The sequence below is a fragment of the Pangasianodon hypophthalmus genome, chromosome 23 (genome assembly GCF_027358585.1).
Source record: "Pangasianodon hypophthalmus isolate fPanHyp1 chromosome 23, fPanHyp1.pri, whole genome shotgun sequence".
NCBI classification, from domain to species: Eukaryota; Metazoa; Chordata; class Actinopteri; order Siluriformes; family Pangasiidae; genus Pangasianodon; species Pangasianodon hypophthalmus.
This window is the reverse complement of record NC_069732.1, coordinates 31201-55637: the sequence shown is the minus strand read 5'-3', so window position 1 is coordinate 55637 and position 24437 is coordinate 31201. Positions and strand designations below refer to the sequence as shown.

Sequence of the window (24437 nt, the reverse complement as noted above, 5' to 3'; positions counted from 1 at the left end):
AAAGCTGTCAGTCTACACGTTGAATCTCAAGAAAAGTGAATTGTTTCCGATTAATGCTCCAGCTAAGCTAAGTAACACCCTCTTTTTCCTTTTAGAATAACAATAGAGGAGTTTATATATATATATATATATATAGTCAGGTCCGGAAGTATTTGGACAGAGTTTTTGTGATTTTGCCTTTATACACCACCACAATGGATTTGAAATAAGATAATCAAGATGTGAACGAAGTGTAGACTTTCAGCTTTATTTTAAGAGGTTCCACAAAAATATGGCATTTACCATTTAGGAATTACAGCCATTTTAAGCAAAGTACTTCCATTTTCAGGGGCTCAAAGGTATTTGGACAATTGACTGACAAGAAGTTTATTGACCAGGTGCGGTCCATTCCCTCATTACTTCAAGACAAATGAAGCACATAAAAGGTCAGGAGTTGATATCAGGTATTGAGTTGGCATTTGGCAGCTGTTCGACTGGAGCTACCAATATGAAGTCCAAGGAGCTCTCAATGCAAGTGAAGGAGGCCAACATTAGGCTGAAAAAACAACATAAACCTAGAGTTAGGGTTAGTGTACAAGGACAGTGCATCACTGTCAAAATCTACAATCAAGAGACGCCTTCATGAATGTAAATACAGAGGGTTTACAACAAGGTGCAAACCACTGGTAACATTCAAGAACAGGAAAGCCAGATTAGACTTTGCCAGAAAACATCTAAAAAAGCCTCCCCTGTTCTGGAATAAGATTCTTTGGACTGATGAAATCAAGATTAACTTGTACCAGAATGATGGGAAAAGAAAAGTATGGTGAAAGAAAGGAACAGCTCATGATTCAAAGTATACCACATCATGTGTAAAACATGGTGGAGGCAGTGTTATGGCATGGGCATGTATGGCTGCCAATGGAACGGGCTCGCTGGTGTTTATTGATGATGTGACTGCTGACAGAAGTAGCAAGATAAATTCTGAGGTGTATAGGGCTATACTCTCTGCTCACATTCAGCCAAATGCTACAAAACTGATAGGACGCCACTTCACAGTGCAGGTGGATAATGACCCTAAACATACTGCAAAAGCAACTCAAGACTTCTTGAAGGCAAAGAAATGGAATATTCTTCAATGGCCAAGTCAGTCGCCTGATCTCAACTCAATAGAGTATGCTTTTCACTTACTGAAGACAAGACTGAAGGCAGAAAGACCCACAAACAAGCAGCAACTGAAGGTGGCTGCAGTGAAGGCCTGGCAAAGCATCTCCAGGGAGGAAACTCAGAATTTGGTGATGTCCATGGTCTCCAGACTTCAGGCAGTCATTGACTGCAAAGGATTTTTCATCCAAGTATTAAAATTATGGTTATATTTACAATTATGTCACTTTGTACAAATACCTTTGAGCCCCTGAAAATCACTTGCATTGAGATCTCCTTGGACTTCATATTGGTAGCTCCAGTCGAACAGCTGCCAAATGCCAACTCAATACCTGATATCAACTCCAGACCTTTTATCTGCTTCATTTGTCTTGAAGTAACGAGGGAATGGACCGCACCTGGTCAATAAACTTCTTGTCAGTCAATTGTCCAAATACCTTTGAGCCCCTGAAAATGGAAGTACTTTGCTTAAAATGGCTGTAATTCCTAAATGGTAAATGCCATATTTTTGTGGAACCTCTTAAAATAAAGCTGAAAGTCTACACTTCGATCACATCTTCATTGTTTTATTTCAAATCCATATAATATATTTCAAATATATATATATATATATTAATTGTATTTTGTAGTCGTATATATTTATTAGACCAACTACTCGTAAAAGTGCCAAATAAGCCATTTTTGTTTTGCTCTTTTTATGCAACAGTATCTATACTTCATTGTCATTGAAATTCATCTTCTTAGACCTTTTCGCATTCTCCAAGTCGTCTGTAACAAGCAGCACCGTGAGCAGGCTACTGTCATTTTAAATGAAAGTTGTTTACAATATATTTGCGATTTGAGAGTGGGGTTTTTTTTGGCAAAAGAGTGTGGCCATGCAGGAGCACATCAATTTAGAATGTGTGGGATTTATCAATGACCATTGGCTGTGTGAACGCACATGTGATAAATACCAATTTTCTTGTGTATACGTGTGGCTCTCATGCACAAATGTAATATTTGTTTTATGCACGCTTCGATAAATGAGACCCCAGATTAGGAGATGCTTATGAGAATGATCTAAATGCCATTAAAGTCATCAAACTATCCAACTTTCCTGGGCACTAGCCTAATAGCTAGTGCGCACACACACACACACACACACACACACACACACACATATACAGGTTCTCTGAGCTCAGAAATACTCACAAGGTGCAGCTCATCAAAGCAGAAGCTGCTCAGAACTCCAGCACAATTTCTTTCAGTTTCCAGATTGGGTGAGCTGGCACAAGAGCACTGTCCTTGGACAGGTCCATTTTCTCATGGGTGAGAGTAGGTTAATTTGATGTGTGCAAAACTTAATACTTGTGTATTGGTTATTTGTGTGATGTTTGATACTTTGAATGTATGTATATCTAAGTATCTACATTGTGGGTCTTGTATATAATTATTTAATAGATGATTATTGTGTTTCACTATATCACCCTTTTCTGTATTATGTCCTTTTCAGTCATTTTGGGAAAATATTATGACTATTTGGGCAGTCTCTCACTGGTAAGGGGGAGTGGTGACATGCCTTCCATTGGAGGGAAGCAGCCATGGAAAATAAAAACTACCAAAAACAAAGCTTGGCACTTGTAGTATCAAAAACGTTAAACATTTTTGTGGCATATTTTTTGTTTCTCTTTTGTTTGTTTGTTATTATTATTACTATTATTTTAACTTTTTTCAAAACAAAAAAATATATTTTTTTGTTTCCCACCAATAAATCCCTTTGCCCAAAAGTGCTATCTGTGCTCAACCAAAGATTTTCTTTTGGAACAATTATTTTTGAAGAGCCCCTCCTTCAGTGGGCTCACACTACCCTCACTCCTACACCAAGGTGTGAGAGTGTGTGTGTATATACCATATCCTTTCTCCCCGTAGGCTAAAAATGGTGGGATGATGATGGAGCGTTTCTCTCCCACACACATTCCCATTAGCCCCTTCACCATGCCGCCGATCAGGTGATCTTCATCCACATATGTGTCATATGTGACATTTTGTCCATACCTGTGAGAGATAGAATAAACCAATGCAGCAGCTTTTTATAAGCTTTTTATAATGTCTTTCAGTAATGTATCATTCATACCTGGACTCGAAGTTTGTGCCGTTAATAAGTGAGCCGTTATACAGATATCGCACAAAATCACCATGCTGCACTGAGCGGCGACAGGACAATGGCTTAAAGAGCAGACGAGTGTCCACACTATCGTCTTTATTCCACACGTCCAACAACATGACGTCAAACACCAGAGTCGCATCCGAAGGAATCACTGTACCTGAGAGAGTGAAACAGAGACAGTGAACTAGACTGGAATAATAAATCCTAAAGTAGAGTGCAGGACACAGAAGAATGTTGTTGTGATGTAATTTCCTCCTGAACTCCATCATAGGAAGATAAACACTCTATCTAAGCTACACCCCTGACACTGAGATATGAGATATTAATGAGTTCTGGTGTTTGAGTTTACCAGCTCCAGAGATGCCATATCCAAGGTGAGGGGGGATGATGATCTTCCTCCTCTCATTCACACACATCCCCATCACTCCTCTGTCCAAGCCTGGAATCACCTTACTGTCCACACCCACCAGTCCAACAAATGCCATGCCCTTACTCTCACTTAAAGACAGAATGAAGAAAATAGATAACTTAGAACATTTATTAATTCATTCATACATTCATTCATTTTCCTTCTTTTCCCGATGTGTGTCGAGGTGGCAGTACACTTCTCTTCCCTCAACCACAGATTCCGTTTCCTCCTGGTGGATCCCCAGACGTCCAAAAGCCAACTTGAGATATAATCTCTCAAGCAGTTCCTGACTCTGCCCCAGGGTCTCCGTTCAGCAGGACATGCCTGACACACTGAAACAGTGTGTCAGGTTCTCTTGTCAAGATCCTCACCTAATCATGGAGAGTAAGCCCGGCAACCCTGCAGAGGAACCTAATTTCCCCCACGTGTACTCGTGACCTTATCCTTTTAGGTACTACAAACAGCTTGTGACCACAGGTGAGGATCTTGACATTGACCTGAAGAGAGCATCCCATTTATTTTTGGGACAGAATCATGGCCCAGACTTAGAGGTGCTGATTTTCATCCCAGCTGCCTAACACTCGAAATGTTCAAGGGCATGTTGGCACACAGATGGTGTCAAAAGAACACGGACATGATCAATGAGATTACTGAGAATGGTAACACTTAAAATCCATGAAAATGGCTTTGGACTGCAATTGATATGAACAGTCTTGTTACGATGCCTTAGTATTACAATTGCTATGATATCTTTAGGACTGCAATTGCCATGAATAGTTTTGTAATAAAGTCTCCATCAGTGAACAGTTGATAACTTCAACAAAATAGACTTCACGTGAAAAGTATAATGAATTTCCTGTTTACACAATTGTATTTGCTGACCATGTAGTATGCAGTTATAGAAGGGAATTATTTATAAGTTCACTATTCGTGTCACCCAGATGAGGATGGGTTTCCTTTTGAGTCTGGTTTCTCTCAACGTTTCTTCCTCATATCGTCTCAAGGAGTTTCTTTGCCACTGTCACCTCTGGCTTGCTCAATAGGGACAAATTTATAAATTTATAAGTTTAAAATTTATATCCTGAATTTATATATTACTGTAAAGATGGTTTGTGACAATGTCCATTGTTAAAATCGATATACAAGTAAATTGAATAGAACTGAAAAGAACAAAATCATTTGCAAATGATGATTGCCCATACTGGACACTTCCCTGACCTTGGCTGTGCCTTGATATTCTGTCCATGAAAAACAAAAACAGGAGTAGGGAAAAGACACACCCCTGATGGAGTCTGACAACCACCTTAAACAATTTCAACAATTTCAAGAGGAAGAATGTGAACACAACTCTCGCTGCACTCATAAAGAGACCGGCTTGCATGAAGCAGACACCCAGATACCCCATACTCCAGCAGTACCTTTCACAACAAATATCGTGGCACATGCTCATAGGCCTTCTTCAAATCCACAAAACACATACTGACTGGACTAGCATACTCCCATGATGCCTCACAAATCTGTGCAAGAGTAAAGAACTGCTCCACTCTTCCACAGCCTCGGCAGAACCCACATTGCTCCCCCTGAATCCTAGGTTCAACAATTGGAGTCTCCTCTCCAGAACCCTGGCAGAGACTTTTCCTGGGAGTCTGAGTAGTGTCATTTCCCCTATAATTGTAACAAATCATTTGATCCCCTTATTTAAAAACAGCAACCACCATGCTAGTGTGCCAGTCCAAAGGCACGGCCCCAGATCTCCATGTAACATTGAAAAGGCATGTTAACCACACAACCCCGACCTTGCGAGTGCCTTCAATATCTCTGGCCAAATATCATTCACCTCTGAAGGCTTGCCATTTCGAAGGTGTCTAATTGCCATACTTGATCTGTTGGCAACTCTGCCCCTCCCTTTACCTGATGATCCAGAACATACAGCCTCAATTCAATACAATACAGATACAATCACAAAATTCTTCATTGACCTTTTGACCAAGGTGCTCTGGTACAAACTACACACATAAGCAACCTCACGTACAAACAAAGTCTTTGTCATTGACAATTTGTGGCTTGGGTTTGGATCCAGGAGGGCATTCCTCCCAAGGACACCCCTCCAAGTATTGTCATCATTCTCAGCATGAGCACTGAATTCACCCAGGAGCACTATGGAGCTGCTCCATCTTCTACAAGAAGGCTGAATATTCCATACTACAGTAATGTTGGGTATGAAGTGAATGATACAATGATGCCATGAGTGACACAGTGATGTATAATTATGTTATGTATAGTAATGTAACGTTATGCGTGTATAGTAATATAGTTATGTTATGTATAGTAATATTAGTAGATGTCTTTACTAAACAGATATCTAGACAGTATTATTGGTCTGCTTATACTCCACTGTGCACGGCCCAGCTGGGAGACAGAAGAACATAGCAACAATATGCTCTTACCATGTGCGGACTGCATTTCTGGGTATCTGGTCATATGTACTACTGAGAATAGTGACCAGTCAGTGACATCTGTATATCGATGTGGAGATCTTTGTAGTTCATTGTGCATGGACACGCTTTTTTCGTTACAAACTTCTTATTAATTACATGCAGTTTTCATGAAATTATAAGCCAAACTGTAACAAAAATAGAGATGATGACGGCATGAGTTAGTGCGTGGGGTGGATGTGTTGGGCTTCAACTCCCATCACAGGCTCAAAGGGTGGAAGTGTTGAGTTAAATGGAAACAACTCATCAAACCTTTCAAAGGATGTATGGCATATGATTATCTGAAACACAGAATATTTTTTAAATAAACATTTAGAAATTTTTATGCATTTAAAAAAAGACGCCTAGGTAATTATTGTGCTGCAAAATAATCTTTAGTCATTATTGCTGGTTTGATTCGTTTCATGCAATGTAAAGTCCACATCTATCACTTTTAAATGGTAAAATGTCCATTGTTAAAAGTGCTATACAAATAAAATTGAATTGAAATTGAATTAAATTGCTTATACCAATGCATTCAGATTTTTTGTAGGTGTAACATGCATTTGGAGGTGGCAGGACGCAAGTGCTTAAAACTGGTGTTTTTATTATGGGCAAAGCAGAAATCATCATCAGAGTCCACAGCAGAGGTCAAAAATCAGGCAGGCAGCAGATCATAACAGGGAAGTCTGACAGAAGCTAGGGAGCTTTAAAAGGAAATATAGGGGGAAAAGGCCTAGTAACACACATTAACTGATACAAAACTTGCTGATGCAAGAAGTCTCAGAAACAAGAGGATATAAATAGACAAATTACTATATCAGAAGGTCAGAGGTTCAAGCCCCAGCATTGCCAAGCTGCCACTGTTGGGCCCTTGAGCAAGGCCCTTAATCCTATCTGCTCCAGGTGTGCATGGCTGACCCTGCGATCTGACCCCAGCTTCCTAACAAGCTGGGATGTGTGGAAAAAAAATTACCGTACTCTGTGGGAATTTGTGACAGAAGGGAAAGTCCCTTGTTTTCCCATGTTTCATGTTTGCTTCACACGCAGCAATATGATCCCATTATTGTATAATAGATTATTTAACAGAAACTACAATCATATACATGAATATAAAGTGTCAGGCTGCAGCTGTAGTTCATTATAATGGCCAGTTTAGGATTGGGCACTTTATTTTCTTTCTTCTAATGGACTCCCAATAAAGACATAGATTATGTAATGTAAACCACAGCAGCTCAATACAAACTGAAACTAAAGCATCATCATTCCGTGACTGAGAAAATTGTGAATTTTAACACCGGTTAAATTGACATGCTTCAAAACAAAAGCTGCTGACACTGCTGAATACAGACAAGTTAAAACACTTCAGAAATGCTTTCAGTGAGAAAACACTTGGTAATACTAAAGATTACTTTGTTTTGGCTCTTTGGACACACTCACTTTATGTGCAAGTATGAGACGTCACCCTGTCTGAGTGCCCACTCACGACATCTTGATGTGCATGCTACAATGTGCTGAGAAAGAGAAGGACGCAGTAAGGCAACTTGTGAAAGTGAGTGATGAAGTAATGTGGCGTGAGAAAGAGAATGACGCAGTAGGCAATAAGGTGACCGCAATAAGGTGACCTGAGAAAGCAAAAGACGCAGAAAGCTGGCCTCCGAAAGTGAAGGAAAAAGCGAATAATTAGGTATTGTGCCATAATAAAGTAAATAAAGCAATAATGCCATATGAGAAACGGAAGTGCAGCGTAAGAAATGGAGCGTGAGAAAGCAAATGAAGCAATAAGGTGGCCTGAGAAAGAGAAGGATGCAGTAATGCAGTGTAAGAAAGCAAATAATGCAGTAATGTGGTGTAAGAAAGTGATTGATGCAGTAATGTGTCCTGAGAAAGGGAAGGATGCAGTAATGTGGCAATGAGGTTTTAGGGTATATATTATTGTTGTTATTGTTAGATCTCAGAAAGAGCTGTATGACATTAACAGATTTTAATATGGACTGCTGTAATAAACCTGGTGTAAACCACTCTAACCAGGTTTTAATAACCTCCACTCACCTGGAGTCGAAGATCCTCCCGTCCGGAAACGATCCGGTGTAATGGTACCGTACATAATCACCGACCTGAACCTCTCTGCCACAGCGGGTCGGTAATGAATATCGATCAATAATCAACTCCCCACTGGGACCCGTGTTACACATCGCGCATGCGCAGTACACACAGAGCACATACAGCGCCACCTTTACATCCATTTCTCTCTCTGTCTCTCTCTCTCTCTCTCTCACACACACACACACACACACACACAGCTTTCCCTAAACGATACCAGAACTGTCACTGATTTGCCCAAACAAAAGAAAAATCCCGAACAAACTCTGTAAACTTGACTGTCTCGGTTCCGCCTCTTTTTGTAGACGTGTTGCAGTGGTGCACTTGCAGAGAGAGAGAGAAAGAGAGAGAGAGAGAGAGAGTTCAGATGTATCTCCAGTCTGCAGTGACACAGCAGCAATGAAACAGTTTCTGTAGGATCTCAGAGAAGCAGCACATCTGCCCCACGAACCCAGCTAGACGGAATGAAAGGAAACAGATAATCACAGCTGTAACTCAGGACTCGGGAACAGCTGGAAAAACCTCCCGTAGGTCCTAAACTCCTTTAAACACCCATCCCACCCCTCCCCAACTCACTTTAGTTATGCAGGATAGAGCGGGTGAAAATTTAGCTGCATTGTAATGCAGTGTGACACTGAGTTGCCAGTCTACCAGCTCCACCTTGGGGCTTTATTAACACAAAGGGCCCCTCTAATCCATCTTGGTACCCTTTGTCATTCAAAAGGCTACATTTCAAGCACACATGCACAGGTAGATGTATTCTAAAAATATAGGCTACACTGAACAAGTTTGGATGTTCGCTTGAATTATTTATGCATTTAGGGGCACTGCTATGATTGCAAGCTGTAGTTGCTGCCATTGTTCACTATCTCACCAGAAGTTAAACACATGCCTGTTAAACACATATGAATTCAGAGCATCACAAACATTAGTTATAAAAGTGCATTTAAAGCACTTTTTAGATAAGGGTCTGACTTGCATGAGGCTGAGCAGATAGTGTTGATTTTAACCCAAGTTTCAGCACTGTGAGATGAAAGAGCGCTGTACAGTGATGCGTGCAGAACATGAGCGGTCACTGCAGGTGTGGATTTGCTGTGAATGCTAGATGGTGTGAAAATATTCAGTAGTAGTGTACTACCATCTGTTTCAATTATTTTTATTTTTATAATTCACTTGGGTCGAAAGAAATGAGGAAACTGGCTGTTTTTGGCAGGGGTCCTTGAGGTTGGTATGTGCTTTAGAGCATCTTAGTGCTTCATGTGTGGCACTTTGTAGGTATATGTTTACTGAGCATAGTCTGTTGCTCTGCACACAGTGTTGGATCCCCTCTACTCTGTATGAGAATCAGTGGTTTGGCTGTAGCAGCATTGTTGTTTCGGTGTTATACAGTTCCTTTTCTTTTTTCCCTTGTGTTCATTGCATAGGTGTTTGGGTAGAGACTAAAGCTCCTCTTTTTTCCTGTACAGTGTGTGTTAATTGTCCTCTAAAATTCAGGGTCAGTTTCTGATTGGCTGCTGGACTGTTGGTGTTTTAAACCCCAACAGCAACAACAACACTGCTGTAGCTGGTCCACTCGTACCTGCACCACACACACTGCTGTTTCATAGGCAGGACAAGGACAAGAATGGTGTGTACATGTGTCTAAAAATCACATCGAAAACAAGCCAGACTCAATACACACAAATGTGTGTGAACAAAGTCAAAACACATCTGTAGAGCAGGTAATTGATTTATAAGCCGGCGTCACATATTCAAGCACGTGACAGAATAGCATACGTGCGCGCTGCTGATTGTGTCTCGTTCTGCCCTGCGCATTCAGTACAGAGATTCAGGCTTTAGGACCCAGACAGGCCCCTGCACCCCAAAACTTTTCAAATTCCTTTAAAAAAAAAAAAAAAGATTTCCACTCCCACACAGCATGTTAAGCTACGTGCCGACAGACATGTCGCCGCTCTCGCGCTGTGGATAAAGAGGAGCACGAGCTGGTTTAACGGTTACAAAGGCGTGAATGAATATGGCTTATGTGTGTGCGCTTCTGTGCGTGGCTGTGCTCGTGCCCGCGGTTCGATGTCAGTATGAGCACTACAGTGCGGAGGATTTCCCGCATGCGGATCTGATGCCGCTGGACTCGGCGTACGGTTTTGCGCTGGAGCGGTATGGCGCGCGGGACTGGGTGGAGAGTGCGCGCTACTTGGAACTTAGCCTGCGCCTCCACCGACTACTGAAGGAGAGCGAGGCGCGCTGCAGCCGCGCGTGCACCCGGGACAACCTCCACGACACCGACACCGACATGGACACGGACACGAGCCTGCAAATCATCAAACACATCCTCACGCGCGCGGCTTGCGTTAAAAAGTGTAAAGCGGAAATGGCCGTGTTTTCTAAAAAATATCCGAACCCTGAAACTCTGGAGGCCTTTGGCACGAGGACGCCGTACCGGTATTTACAATTCGCTTATTATCAGGTAACACACACACACACCACAAATGCAGAAACCCAGGCGGATGTAACGGTGAAGAAAGCGGGAGGGGCGAGTGTTATGTACAAAGTAATTTTGATTGTAAATATGACAATACACAATTTCTGAGTAAGGACAACAAACACCGCAATGAAAATGCGCGCGCGTGGTTCGAGTTAGAATATTGCAAGATAAATCAGAAGTATAACTAACTTTAATTTCGTGTGTGTGTGTGTGTGTGTACGCGCGCCACACTTTCCGGCCCCCTGTCCCAAATCGCACACTACTGTGTAGATGAAATGTCTCAAACCCCGCGGTGCGCACTCTGTAGGGCGGAGTGAGTGGTGTGTTTTAATGCCACGTCTACATCTACACCTCCATTAACACGCACACATGCACATCCACAAAACTCCCCTTTGTGCAGACGTCTCACCTCAGTGTGAGCCTGAATCATTCATTCTTGAACACAAAGCTTCAGTTCAGCTGTGGAAAGAAAAAGGAAGTGAACGACGGAGCGAGTAACACTGCATCACGCCACAAAATTTTAGAGCAGGGGTGTAAAGCTCAAATTTTGCTCAAGCACAAGGATGCCAGAAGTAGGGGTGCTGCACCAAAATTTTCAGGATTACATAATAATAATGATGATAGTAATAATAATAATAATACTAATAATACTACTACTAATAATAATAATCAAATAATCAAGTACTTCTGTCTTTTGTCTACAATGAGGCTCATGTATAAACGCTGTGAGTGACAAACGCTGGATGATGCTGATAATGAAAATAAGACTTACCATTGTCAACTTGCCATTCTTTACAATTCAGCAGTAATGTTGCTTTTCCATCAGTACATTTGATTATAAATGTAGACATAGGTGCAGCAGCATTCAGTGAAGTTGCCAATGTTATTTTCTCTATTTTCAATTTAAAATGCTAGAACTTAACTTCTGCCCAACAGAAACTGATTTTAGTTCAGGAGTTCAGTTTTAAGAACTACATAAAGTTGAAAATGTGAAAATATGACCATGCAAAGGGTTTGTGCAGGCCACAACATATTTGGATTTTTGTTTTGTACTGCTGTCATTATTTTCCTTTCCATTCATTTTGATCAGGTATTAAAAAAGCATGTGATTTTAAAAACTCTGCAGAAACCTTGAATAATATTTTATATGACAACATTTACATGTCTAAAAAATGCATTATGCAGTGTAGGTCTTTATTAACTGATCAAGAGTCTCAGTGTTATACCTGTCCTCTGGTAGTCACCCATTCAACTGATTTTACAGGGGAAAAAAATCACTTCGTCAGATCAGTGATCACAAGAAAACATTCTTAATTTCAAGAACTAGGAGATACAAGGATACTGTATGTATACTGTATGTATACTTGTGTATGTATATACACTGTGTCTGTATATATTTACAACTGTGGTGAGCAGAAAAGCATCTCAGAATGCACAACACATGAAACCTTGAGGTGGATGGGCTACAGCAGCAGAAGACCACGTCAGATTCCACTCCTGTCGGCCAAGAGCAAGAATCTGAGGCTATCATGGGCACCCAAACTATACAGTTGAACAATGGAAAAAAACAGGTGATTTTGGTGAGATTTTTTTTTTTCCCTAATCTTCAACTGTCCAGTTTGGGTGAGTCTGACAGGAGTGGAACCCAGTGTGATCTTCTGCTGTTGTAGCTCATCCACCTCAGGGTGGATTGGTTAGGTGTTGTTTAAATATCTATAACATCAGCTTTGACAGTAGTTCATCTCAAACTCACAGATTTATATTAATGCGCTCGTTCTAATATTTTATCTTTTCTGTAGTAACAGTTCATTCACAGGGACTTGAACAGTGGCTGCTCCACATAAACAGACTAAAAAGTGTGTAATCATTGATGTGGTGAATTTTTCTGTAAGAGGATGTTTAACATTTATGGAAGGAGTCTTCAATGTCAGCGCTTTGAACCATCAGAGTTAAAGCCGTAACTTTAAGTTTTCTAATATCTTCAGGACAGAGAAGTACTTTAGTAATTTTGTCTATCATATAAATTTTTGTTTATATTTTCTTAATGGACTCATCTGATCTGATTCATCTGTGTGTGTGTGTGTGTGTGTGTGTGTGTGTGTGTGTGTGTGTGTAGATGAATAATCTGGAGAAAGCTGTATCAGCAGCACACACTTACCTCCAGCGTAACCCAGGGGACCCGCTAATCTCCAAAAACATGAACTTTTACAAAAGTTTGTTTGATATTGAAGAGTACTTAGTGGACCAGGAGGAGAAAAAACATGAGGTAACACACACACAAACACAGTACATTCACACACACGCACACTGTGTGTGTGTATATACAGTCAGGTCTGGAAGTATTTGGACAATGACAGAGTTTTTGTGATTTTGCCTTTATACACCACCACAATGGAATTTAAATAAAATAATGAAGATGTGATGGAAGTGTAGACTTTCCGCTTTATTTTAAGAGGTTCCACAAAAATATGGCATTTACCATTTAGGAATTACAGCCATTTTAAGCACAGTACTTCCATTTTCAGGGGCTCAAAGGTATTTGGACAATTGACTGACAAGAAGTTTATTGACCAGGTGCAGTCCATTCCCTCGTTACTTCAAGACAAATGAAGGACATACAAGGTCAGAAGTTGATATCAGGTATTGAGTTGGCATTTGGCAGCTGTTTGACTCGAGCTACCAATATGAAGTCCAAGGAGATCTCAAAGGAGGCCATCATTAGGCTGAAAAAACAACATAAACCTATAAGAGAGATAGCAAAAACCTTAGGTGTGGCCAAATCAACAGTTGGGTACATTTTTAAAAAGAAGGAAAGCACTGGTGAGCTCAACAACATCGAAAGGCCTGAAAGACCATGGAAGACAACTAAAGTGGATGATCACAGAATCCTTTCCTTGGTGAAGAAAAACCCCTTCACAACATCAACAGAAGTCAAGAATACTCTGGACAAGGTAGGCATATCACTGTCAAAATCTACAATCAAGAGATGCCTTCATGAATGTAAATGCAGAGGGTTTACAACAAGGTGCAAACCACTGGTAACATTCAAGAACAGGAAAGTCAGATTAGACTTTGCCAGAAAACATCTAAAAAAGCCTCCCCTGTTCTGGAATAAGATTCTTTGAACTGATGAAACCAAGATGAACTTGTACCAGAATGATGGGAAGAGAAAAGTATGGCGAAAGAAAGGAACAGCTCATGATCCAAAGTATAACACATTCAATTCAATTTTCAATTCAATTTTATTTGTATAGCGCTTTTAACAATGAACATTGTCTCAAAGCAGCTTTACAGAACATAAGAAACAAAAAGCATGCAAACAGAAACAAAACATGCAAACAGTCCTAGATGTTAGACAGAATTATCCATAGTGAGCAAGCCTGAGGTGACTGAGGCGACTGTGGCAAGGAAAAACTCCCTTAGATGATATGAGGAAGAAACCTTGAGAGGAACCAGACTCAAAAGGGAACCCATCCTCATTTGGGTGACACTGGAGAGTGTGATATGAACAATGTCCTTTCTGTATTTATTTATAGTCATGTAGGTTGTTGTCTTCCTCAAAGTCCTCAAAGTCCACATAGGGTTGGCAGCGTTGCTTCGAATACCCAAATCCTCACGAGGCAGAAACCGGCTGGAGCAGGTCCATCTCTGGATGCCTCAGGAGCCTCTGTCTACTGGAGCTGGCACAATCTCTACGTGCCTCGGGGATGGGTAGAAGAAGGGAAACAAGTGGAAATGAATTAGCGTAGCTGCTGTTCATAATATTAGTAAGCCCTAAATCATAATGTGCAATTAATCAGATGTACTGAAGCACAAGGTTATGGTGTGTGTTAAGTGTATGCCTGGCTAAAGATATATGTCTTTAATCTACGTTTGAACTGGGAGACTGTGTCTGAGCCCCGAACACCGTCAGGAAGGCTATTCCAAAGTTTAGGAGCTAAATACGAAAACGCTCCACCTCCTTTTGTAGACTTTGATATTCTGGGAACTACCCGAAGTCTGGAGTTTTGAGATCTTAAGGAGCGTGGTGGATTGTGATGTGTTAGAAGACTGGCTAGATACGTGGGAGCTAAACAATTTAGAGCCTTGTACGTAAGTAGTGCTAGTTTATAATCACTTCTAAACTTAACAGGTAGCCAGTGCAGGGATGATAATATTGGGGTTATGTGATCATCTTTTCTTGACCTAGTAAGAACTCTGGCGGCTGCATTCTGGACCAACTGTAGCTTATTTATTGAAGATGCAGGACAACCACCAAGCAATGCATTACAATAGTCCAGTCTGGAGGTCATGAATGCATGAACTAGCTTTTCTGCATCAGATACAGATAAAATGTTCCTAAGCTTGGCAATGTTTCTAAGGTGGAAAAAGGCTGTTTTAGTAATATTGGAAATATGATTTTCAAAAGACAAGCTGCTGTCTAATATTACACCCAGGTCTTTCACTGTCGAGCTAGTAGTAATAGAACATCCTTCTAAATGCAAGTTGAATTGAGAGAGCTTTTGTGTACTGGTTTTTGGACCAATAAGTAATATTTCTGTCTTATCAGGATTTAGTAATAGAAAATTATCAGTCATCCAATCTTTTATATCTTTAACACACTTAATTAATCTAGACAATTTATTTATTTCATCTGGTTTTGATGAGATGTATAACTGGGTATCATCAGCATAACAATGGAAACTAATCCCATGTCTTCTAATGATGTTACCCAAGGGAAGCATGTAAACTGAGAACAGCAGAGGTCCTAAAACTGATCCTTGTAGAACCCCATATTTCACTGGCATTACACTGGATAGTTCTCCATTTAAATCTACAAAATGGTATCGATCAGATAGGTAGGATCTAAACCATTTTAATCTACGAGAATGTTATGATCTATAGTGTCGAATGCTGCACTAAGATCAAGTAAGACTAATATTGAGATGCAGCCTTGGTCCGAAGCTAAAAACAAGTCATTTGTGATTTTTACTAGCGCAGTTTCTTTGCTATGATGGGGCCTGAAACCTAACTGGAATCCTTCAAGGATATTGTTTTCCTGTAAGAAGCAGCATAATTGAGCGGACACAACCTTTTCTAATATTTTACATATAAACGGAAGGTTTGAAATTGGTCTGTAATTTGATAATTCATTAGAGTCTAGTTTAGGTTTCTTAAGAAGAGGCTTAATAACTGCTAACTTGAGTAGTTTTGGGACGTGACCTAAATATAACGAAGAATTAATAATGTTGAGAAGAGGCTCTCCAGCTGTATGTATCACTTCTTTCAGTAATCTAGTTGGGATTGGATCTAACAAACACATTGTTGAATTAACTGTGCTGACAAGCTCTTCCTGTCCTATACCTGTAAATCATTTTAGCACTAAATGTGGAGCTTTAGCCTGGACTAGATCACAGGATGCTGTCAAAGGTTGAACATCCAGTATTTTGTTCCTGATACTATCAATTTATTTCTGTGAAGAAATTCATAAAATCCTCACTACTAAACTGTAATGGAATACTCTTTTCAGATACCTGATGTTTTGTTAGTCTAGCCACTGTACTAAATAAGAATCTGGGATTGTTTTGGTTTATTGCTATCAGTTTGCTCAGATGCTCGGCTCTAGCAGCTTTTAGAGCCTGTCTATAGCTAGACATACTGTCTTTATACGCAATTCTAAAAACTTCTAATTTAGTTTTTCTCCACTTTCGCTCGAGGTTACGGGTTGCTCTCTTGAGGGCATTAGTATGACTATTGTACCATGGTGCAGGTGTTTTATCTCTGACCTTTTTTAATCGGATGGGGGCAACAGTGTCTAGTGTGCTAGTGAAAATAGTGCCTATGCTGTTAGTCATTTCGTCTAGATCATCTGCCTTTAGGGGTCTAATGAGAAATTGAGACAGATCCGGCAGATTACATGTGAATCTGTCTTTAGTGGTCGGAATAATATTTCTACCGAGTTGATAACGTGGAGGGACATGGCTAATATGTTCTATAGGTAGAGTGTACACTAAGAGGTGATGGTGTGTGATATCGCTTCGAGGTAGAATATCAGAATATCAGTGACATCTGTTCCATGTGATATAATTAAATCTAGCGTATGATCAAAACGATGAGTTGGTCTATTAATGTTTTGTTTAACCCCAAATGAGTTTAATAAGTCCATAAATGCGAGTCCTAAGTCGTTATTAGCATCGTCAACATGAATGTTAAAGTCTCCTACAATCAACACTTTGTTGTAATTAATCAGCAGGTCAGAGAGTAAATGTACAAACTCTTTAAGAAAATCAACGTACGGCCCTGGGGGTCTATATACGGTGGCCAGAGCAAGATATAGTAGGGATTTTTTATGTATGTTGGTGAGTGCAACATTGAGGACAAGCACTTCGAATGAGTTAAACCTGGGTCCTGTTTTCTGAGTAACGGTAAGAAAATTGTTATAGATAGTTGCAACACCACCTCCACGACCAGTCTGACGGGGCTCATGCTTATAGGAATATCCTGACGGAGTAGACTCATTCAGACCAATGTATTCATTTGGTCTAAGCCAGATTTCATTAAGGCAAAGTGCATCAAAACTATAATCTGAGATCATTTCATTAACAATAAGTGCTTTCTGTGTAAGGGATCTAATGTTGAGAAACCCAAACTTTAGAAATTGTTTTTGTTTACTTATTTGGCCTTTTTCAGGTTTAATGGTGATTAGATTGTTTCGAAAACTTTTAGTGAATTTATTCTTTGGTCTCGCTATTCGGGGAACAGACACAGTTTCTATAAGACTAGCTATGTGTGCACTTGTGACAGTCTGGTGAGTTGAACAGTAGCTATTATAATTGTGATCTGAGGTATGGCTTACCAGTCAGATTGTGCGTAGTGTCCTGGAAATGTTGTCCGAGAGAACCGCTGCTCCAACTCTGCTTGGGTCCAGTTATCAGCAAAGGGTAATTTCTGGTCTTGACACCATGACTGTAACCATTCATTAAAAGCAAATAGCCTACTGAATCTCTCGACTTACTGAAGACAAGACTGAAGGCAGAAAGACCCACAAACAAGCAGCAACTGAAGGTGGCTGCAGTGAAGGCCTGGCAAAGCATCTCCATGGAGGAAACTCAGAATTTGAGTTTTGAGAATATGGGCTCTAGACTTCAGGTAGTCATTGACTGCAAAGGATTTTCATCCAAGTATTAAAATTGTGGTTATATTTACAATTATGTCACTTTGTCCAAATACCTTTGAGCCCCTGAAAATGGAAGTACTGTGCTTAAAATGGCTGTAATTCCTAAATGGTAAATGCCATATTTTTGTGGAACCTCTTAAAATAAAGCGGAAAGTCTACACTTCCATCACATCTTGACTGTTTTATTTCAAATCCATTGTGGTGGTGTATAAAGGCAAAATCACAAAAACTCTGTCATTGTCCAAATACTTCCGGACCTAACTGTGTGTGTGTATGTATGTGTGTATATATATATATATATATATATATATATATATATATATATATATATATATATATATATATATATATATATATATATATAAAATGTATATGTAGAGAGAGAGATACACATACACACCCCTGTTGAGTTAATTTTGATTGCTTGAGGTCATTATTACTGTCTTTTATGTGTTGCTGTCCTGTCTGGTCACATCAGTTTCTCTGGTTTTTCTCTCTTGTCTTTTTTTCCCTGTCTCTCTGTTTCTCACTCAATTCAGTGAACTTTATTAGCATGACCATTACAGCAGTTATAGTACTACCAATGCATTAAAATTATATTTTCTTTTAAAATAAACATAACAATGAAAGAAAAATAAGAAAGCAATAAAATAATTAAATAGAGCAAAAAACACATATATAGACAAATAACCAATCAGTGCAAAGATGTATCAGTGTGTGTCTGTGCATATCATATAATATATACATTTATTTGCTGGCGCCTATCATAACACTCAAGGGCACGTTACAATACCACAAGAAAAACAACGAATAATAAGAGCAGCACAGTTAAAATAGATACAAAAAATTAAAATAGATAATCCCGAATGAGCAAGCCAGAGGCGATGGTGGCAAGGAAAAACACCCTGAGATGATATGAGGAAGAAACCTGAGAGAGGAACCAGACTCAGAAGGGATCCCATCCGTATCCGGGTGCTAACAGCAATTTCAGTCCCAAGCCATCACAGTACAACTCCCCATATGAGATCCCCAAGCCATCTCCACGGCCCCCAAGCGGCACCATCCCCAGCAATCCCACTGATCTTCAGGCCATCCATATGGGGCCACCTCCAGCAGCAGCGAGCAATCTCAACCAATGAGAACTCCAACCAGAAGCAGGGCATCAGGATGGATCAGGCAGGTCCGGAGAGCAGAAGGGGTCAGGATTACTGGTATCTCAGGAGTAGCATGTGTAGCTCGACAGAGAGAGAAGGAGAGACTGTTAGGTAAGCTTTTGTCCTGTAATGATTAAGGACAACCTACTTTGCATGCAGAGTGCAAGCAGGCAAGACTAGCTGTGACAGCATAACTAAAAGGGAGAGCCAGAAGGTAACACCCTGGGACATTAAGTGGCCAGCCACTCCACCATTGACAAACCTGAGTGAATGTCTGAGAGTGGGGAGGGGTGTGTGTGGGGCGGACAGCATCCAAACATGCCAGTTCACCATTTCACTAGAGGTAACAAAAGTATGAATTCATTTTTTTGCATCATGTAGATTCAAAGCGTTTATTGTCATGTGCACAGTGAGGAAACCAAGTTTCCCTGAACAATGAAATTCTTTCTTTGCTGTCCACATTGAATGCCAAGATAACAGAAACTATATAGAAATAAAAATGGGGACATTATATTTCTTATCTTAGAAATATTTCTGAAATGAAAGAAAGCTATTCTAGTAATATTAGCTACATGAGCTTCAAACGAAAGGCTGGAGTCAATAATCACACCAAAGTCTTTTTCTGCTGCACATGATGAAACAAAAAGGCCAGCCAGAGTGTATGTATTATATGTAATAGAAAACTTACTTCTAGCTGCATGTGGTCCTAGTACAAGTACCTCTGTCTTGTCAGAGTTGAGTAAAAAAAGAAAAAAGTTAATAAGCATCCATTGTATAATGTACAACCTGTTCTAGGATCTTGGAGATAAAGGGGAGGTTTGATATTGGCCTATAGTGGGATAATTGACAGGAGCTGAGGTCTGTTTTTTTTAATTAGAGTTTTGATAACTGCTAGGGTTAGCACAGATGAAGTCCACCGGATATCAACCACAGGACAGCTGGTCCGGGAACGGCAGCGGGCAACAACACCAGGCAGTACCGAACAATCACAGCCGACCACAGCAGATGGGCATCTGAGGTGTTGAATCCAATAATATTGTAAAACAGACAAACTATCACAAAGTGGTGGCCACAGATAGACATGCAGGGTACCAAATCCAAAAGAAATGTTGTAAAAATGGGCAAACTTACACATAAGTGACGAGATTATACTGGTGAGTATCGGCAGCCAAATGCGCCAGTGTTCACTCAACCTGAAGTCCAAAATAAAAATCTGTTAAATATAAATCAAAATATGTATACACACACACACCGATCAGCTATAACATTAAAACCATGGACAGGTGAAATGAATAACGTTATCTTTTTATGGTAGCATCTGTCAAGGAATGGTATATAATTAGCAGAATGTGAACAAAGTTGATGTGTTTGAAGCAGGAAAAATGGGCAAACGTAAGAATCGGAGTGACTTTGACAAGGGTTAAATTGTGATGACCAGATGACCAGAACATCAACGAAACGGCAGGTCTAGTGGGGTGTTCCCGGTATGCAGTGGTTTGTACCTACTGTAGCACAAACTGCTGAAAAAGTTAACACTGGCTCTGATTGAAAGGTGTCAGAACACACAGTGCATTACAGCTTGCTGTGTATGGGGCTGCATAGCTGCAGACCGGTCAGAGTGCCCATGCTGACCCCTGTCCACTACTGACAGCGCCTACAGTGGGCATGTGAGCATCAGAACTGCACTATGGAGCAATGGAAGAAGGTGTGATGAATCATGTTTTCTTTTACATTGTGTGGGCAGCTGGGTGCATGTACATTGCTTACCTGGGGAAGAGACGGCACCAGGACGCACTATGGGAAGAAGACAAGCTGGCAGAGGCAGTGTGATGCTCTGGGCAATGTACTGCTGGGAAACCTTGAGTCCTGGCATTCATGTGGGTGTTATTTTGACACAGACCACCTACCTAAACATTGTTTAGACCAAGTACACTCCTTCATGGCAACTGTATTCCCTAATGGCAATTGCCTCTTTCAACAGGATAATGTGCCCTCCCACACAGCAAAAATTGTTCAGGAATGGTTTGAGGAACATGACAAAGAGTTCAAGGTGTTGACTTGGCCTCCAAATTCCCCAGATCTCAATCTGATCAAGCATTTGTGGGATGTCCATGGAGGCCCCACCTCAAAATTACAGGACTTAAACTTTCTGCTGCTTAGCTCTTGGTGCCAGATACCAGAGCACACTTTCAGATGTCTCGTGGAGTCCATACTTCAATGGGACAGTTTTGGCAGCACAAGGGCGACACTTTATTAGGCAGGTGATTTTAATGTTATGGCTGATCAGTGTGTATGTGTATGTATATATGTATATATATGTGTGTATGTGTGTGTATAATCTCTTTCTGCCTGTTTCCCACCCTTTTCTGCATTTTTCATTGTCTTTATATCTGTCTTTCTTGTCTGTCTGTCTCTGTTTCAGACACTCTTCTTGAAGGCAGTGCTGCTGTATAACGCAGGGGACTTCAGCAGGTCGGTGAGGATGATGGAGGAAGTGTGTGTGGAGTATTTACGTGTGTATGATGAGTGTGTTTCAGCATGTGAGGGATTATACGAGGTGCAAGAGGTCAAGGACTTTTACCACACACTCGCAGGTTAGTGACATACACGCACACGCGTGCACACACACACACACACACAAGATGAGGTTGTGTGGTTCCATTGAGGGGGTATGGTCGTGGTGAGGAGCAGGGTCAGTGTTGGTCTGGAGGAGGGGCTTTGGAACACTTGCAGTAGTTCAGTGTGCTGTAGGCATTTCCTGAGCAAAAACATTCATAGTGTCTGTGTCTCACTCTTTGTCTCTTTCTGTATATCTCTCTGCAGGGTTCTTTATGGAGGTGATGAGGTGTAAGGTGAGGTGTGAAGAGGATTTAACTCCCAATGTTGGTGGATTTTTTGTGGAAAAATTTGTTGCCACCATTTACCACTACATGCAGTTTGCATATTATAAATGTAAGTAATGCACATTCTTTCTCTCTCACACACACAATTACACACAGTATTACACACACTGCCTCACACACCGGTACACACTCACCATTTTAAACACACTCTCTCTCTCTCCCTCTCCCTCACACACACACACACACACACACACACTCTTACACCTTCACAAACAATCAGAGTGGTGTGATGTGAATTTCTGTATTGTGAAGCATAAACAGTTCAGTTTAATAAAACTACTGTGTGATTGTGTGTATTACAGTGAATGATGTCATTAAGGCTGCTCCTTGTGCACTTAGTTACCTGCTCTTTGATCCTGATGATCAGGTGATGCAGCAAAATGTTGCATATTACAAATTTCACAGAAAGCAATGGGGTCTGAGAGAGGAGGAGTTTAAACCCCGTCCTGTAAGTACACACACACCATACTTAGACACACAAAAAGTAACGCTCAAAATGATGCTACCACCACCATGCTTCACAGCATGGATGAGCACAGTGATACCTTTCCAGAACTTTGCGCCAGATGTTTTGTTCTTTCTCTCTCTCTCTCTTTTTCTCTCTCTTTCTCTCACACACACAGATTAGTATTATTACTTTTAGATTAGAACTCTAAATTAGTGTTTTTTCCCCTACCAGTCAGCTCTCCCTATCATATAACTACTTACCAGGGAGGGTGAAGCCTAACATGTGCTTCCATTAGGACACAGGAAAGCCAGCCAAACACAGCTCTTTAATACTGTTGCTCATGCTGTGTCACAGGGCAGCCTAACACGCTCAGAGGAGTGCATTATCTGCCCCCTTCTGCATGCTTGAGCTCACAAAAGACCCATTACTGGCTAGTGTAACTGGCGAATGCTTTTCTGTTGTGCCACCCAGGAGCCCTGGATTAATGTTTTTAAGTAAATTGTTACAGTTTTGATCAGACGGTACACCACTGTCTGTGGGTGTGTTTATGTTGAAAGGTTTTGCTTTGTGTTTACAGGAAGCTCTTCGTTACTTTAATCAGACAACAAAGCAGAAAGAATTGCTGGAATTTGCACACAACTATTTACAGACAGATGATGAGGTAATGTGTATGTGTGCATGTCCAGTTCTCCAGTGGAAAAAAAAAAAACATTTTAAAACCAAAAAAACATTGCTTCATTTGGAACTGCTCTCAGCAAATTTTGTACATTTTGTTAGCATTAATGTTAACATTAGAATTAAGTTCCCTGATTAAAACACTGACACCACAGACTCCACAGCTGAACTGATTTTACTGTCAGAAAACAGATTCATTACAGGGCTCAAAGTGACTGACTCTCTACCTGTCTACTTGTGTGTGTACGCACGCAGTGTTTGTGTATCTGTGTGTTATAAGCTATAATCAGTGTAAGTTTTGACCTTTTCAGTTTAAAGTGAAGTTTAAATGTTTGATGCATATGTGTGTGTGGTTGATTTTTTTTTTTTGTTTGACGTATTTGTGTTTGAGTTTTAGTTTGATGTGTTTTTATGTTTAACGCATTAGAGATTTTGTGTTTGATGTGCTGAATGTGTTTGTGTAATCCTAATCCTGCCCTCTGGTCAGATTCAGTAAATTACACACAAGAGGGCACTACAGAGAAAGGTTACTGTATACAAAAATACAGAGAATATAAAGTGTGTGTGTGTGTTTGTGTAGGATGTTGTGAGTTCAGAGGAATCTCCTGCTCTTTCTTCTCCTGATGAAGAGTTTGATGGTGTTGGTGATTATGAAGAGTCATTCCTTGCCGAGTGGTGGCAGGAACCCAAAACTAAAGGAGACACTGGAGAAGCAGAATGAAACACACACAATGGACTGCATCAAGATCAATGGTGTGTGTGTGTGTGTAATAATAAACCACACTGACTGCAGAAGACAGGAAGTATTCCTGATTCTCCTGTGAAAACACACACGGCTGAAGATCTATCAGTACTGGCAGAGAGCCACTGGCGACCCACCATTGTTGTTGTTGTTGCTGGCGTTGTTGTTGTTATTATTATTATTATTATTATTATTATATATAAATTAATAAATAATTTTTTTAAGTAAAACTTGATGTTTCTTTGAGGTTCATTTTCCATTCTGGCTTACATGTTAGTTTTTTCACCAGTGTCTCCTAATCAGAATCCTCCTGTCTCACAATCTTGCTGTCTCTCTGACTGTTTCACCATTTCAACTGCTCACCATCTCCCCAATTTTTTTTTGACTTACTCTCTCACCATCTCACAGGCTCACTGACTCACTGTCTCAAGATCATGTGTCATAAAACAGTACAATTTTTTCTTTTAGAATTTTGCATTTATTTTTTTTCTAGTCAACATGCAATGGCTGTTTTAAGCTCAGAAGTCACAAACACACACTTTGGGTACTCACAAGATGCAGTGTTTAGTCTGAATTGAACTCTGGTGTACAAGTAGTATACT

The 24437-nt window shown here is 40.4% G+C and overlaps 2 protein-coding genes across 5 annotated transcripts in view; one reads left to right on the top strand and one right to left on the bottom strand.

Annotated features, from left to right (window-relative positions):
- fkbp10a (FKBP prolyl isomerase 10a) overlaps window positions 1-8814 on the bottom strand; it is a 32667-nt gene extending 23853 nt beyond the window's left edge. The window contains exons 1-4 of one of the 2 annotated variants that reach the window (XM_026918350.3): window positions 8225-8814; window positions 3639-3787; window positions 3257-3446; window positions 3032-3177 (exon numbers count right to left, since the gene is read on the bottom strand). In XM_026918350.3, coding sequence (XP_026774151.1) covers window positions 3032-3177; window positions 3257-3446; window positions 3639-3787; window positions 8225-8418 — 679 coding nt within the window. In that variant the 5' untranslated portion in view covers window positions 8419-8814. The remainder of the gene's footprint in view (window positions 1-3031; window positions 3178-3256; window positions 3447-3638; window positions 3788-8224) is intronic. The other variant, XM_053228463.1, reaches the window with a different exon arrangement.
- A 1290-nt stretch (window positions 8815-10104) lies between these two features.
- On the top strand, window positions 10105-24065 carry p3h4 (prolyl 3-hydroxylase family member 4 (inactive)). 3 transcript variants are annotated; one of them, XM_034298771.2, is made up of 7 exons: window positions 10121-10739; window positions 12874-13023; window positions 21490-21661; window positions 21891-22019; window positions 22273-22418; window positions 22996-23079; window positions 23674-24065. In XM_034298771.2, the coding sequence occupies exons 1-7, from the start codon at window positions 10284-10286 to the stop codon at window positions 23812-23814; spliced, it is 1278 nt and encodes a 425-aa protein (XP_034154662.1). In that variant the 5' UTR covers window positions 10121-10283; the 3' UTR covers window positions 23815-24065. The 3 variants fall into 3 exon arrangements, with proteins under 3 accessions (XP_053084513.1, XP_034154663.1, XP_034154662.1); XM_034298772.2 differs by lacking the exon at window positions 12874-13023 and having other exon boundaries at window positions 10116-10739; XM_053228538.1 differs by lacking the exons at window positions 21891-22019; window positions 22273-22418; window positions 22996-23079; window positions 23674-24065 and adding an exon at window positions 20812-21324 and having other exon boundaries at window positions 10105-10739; window positions 21490-21626.
- Window positions 24066-24437: the final 372 nt, after the last annotated feature.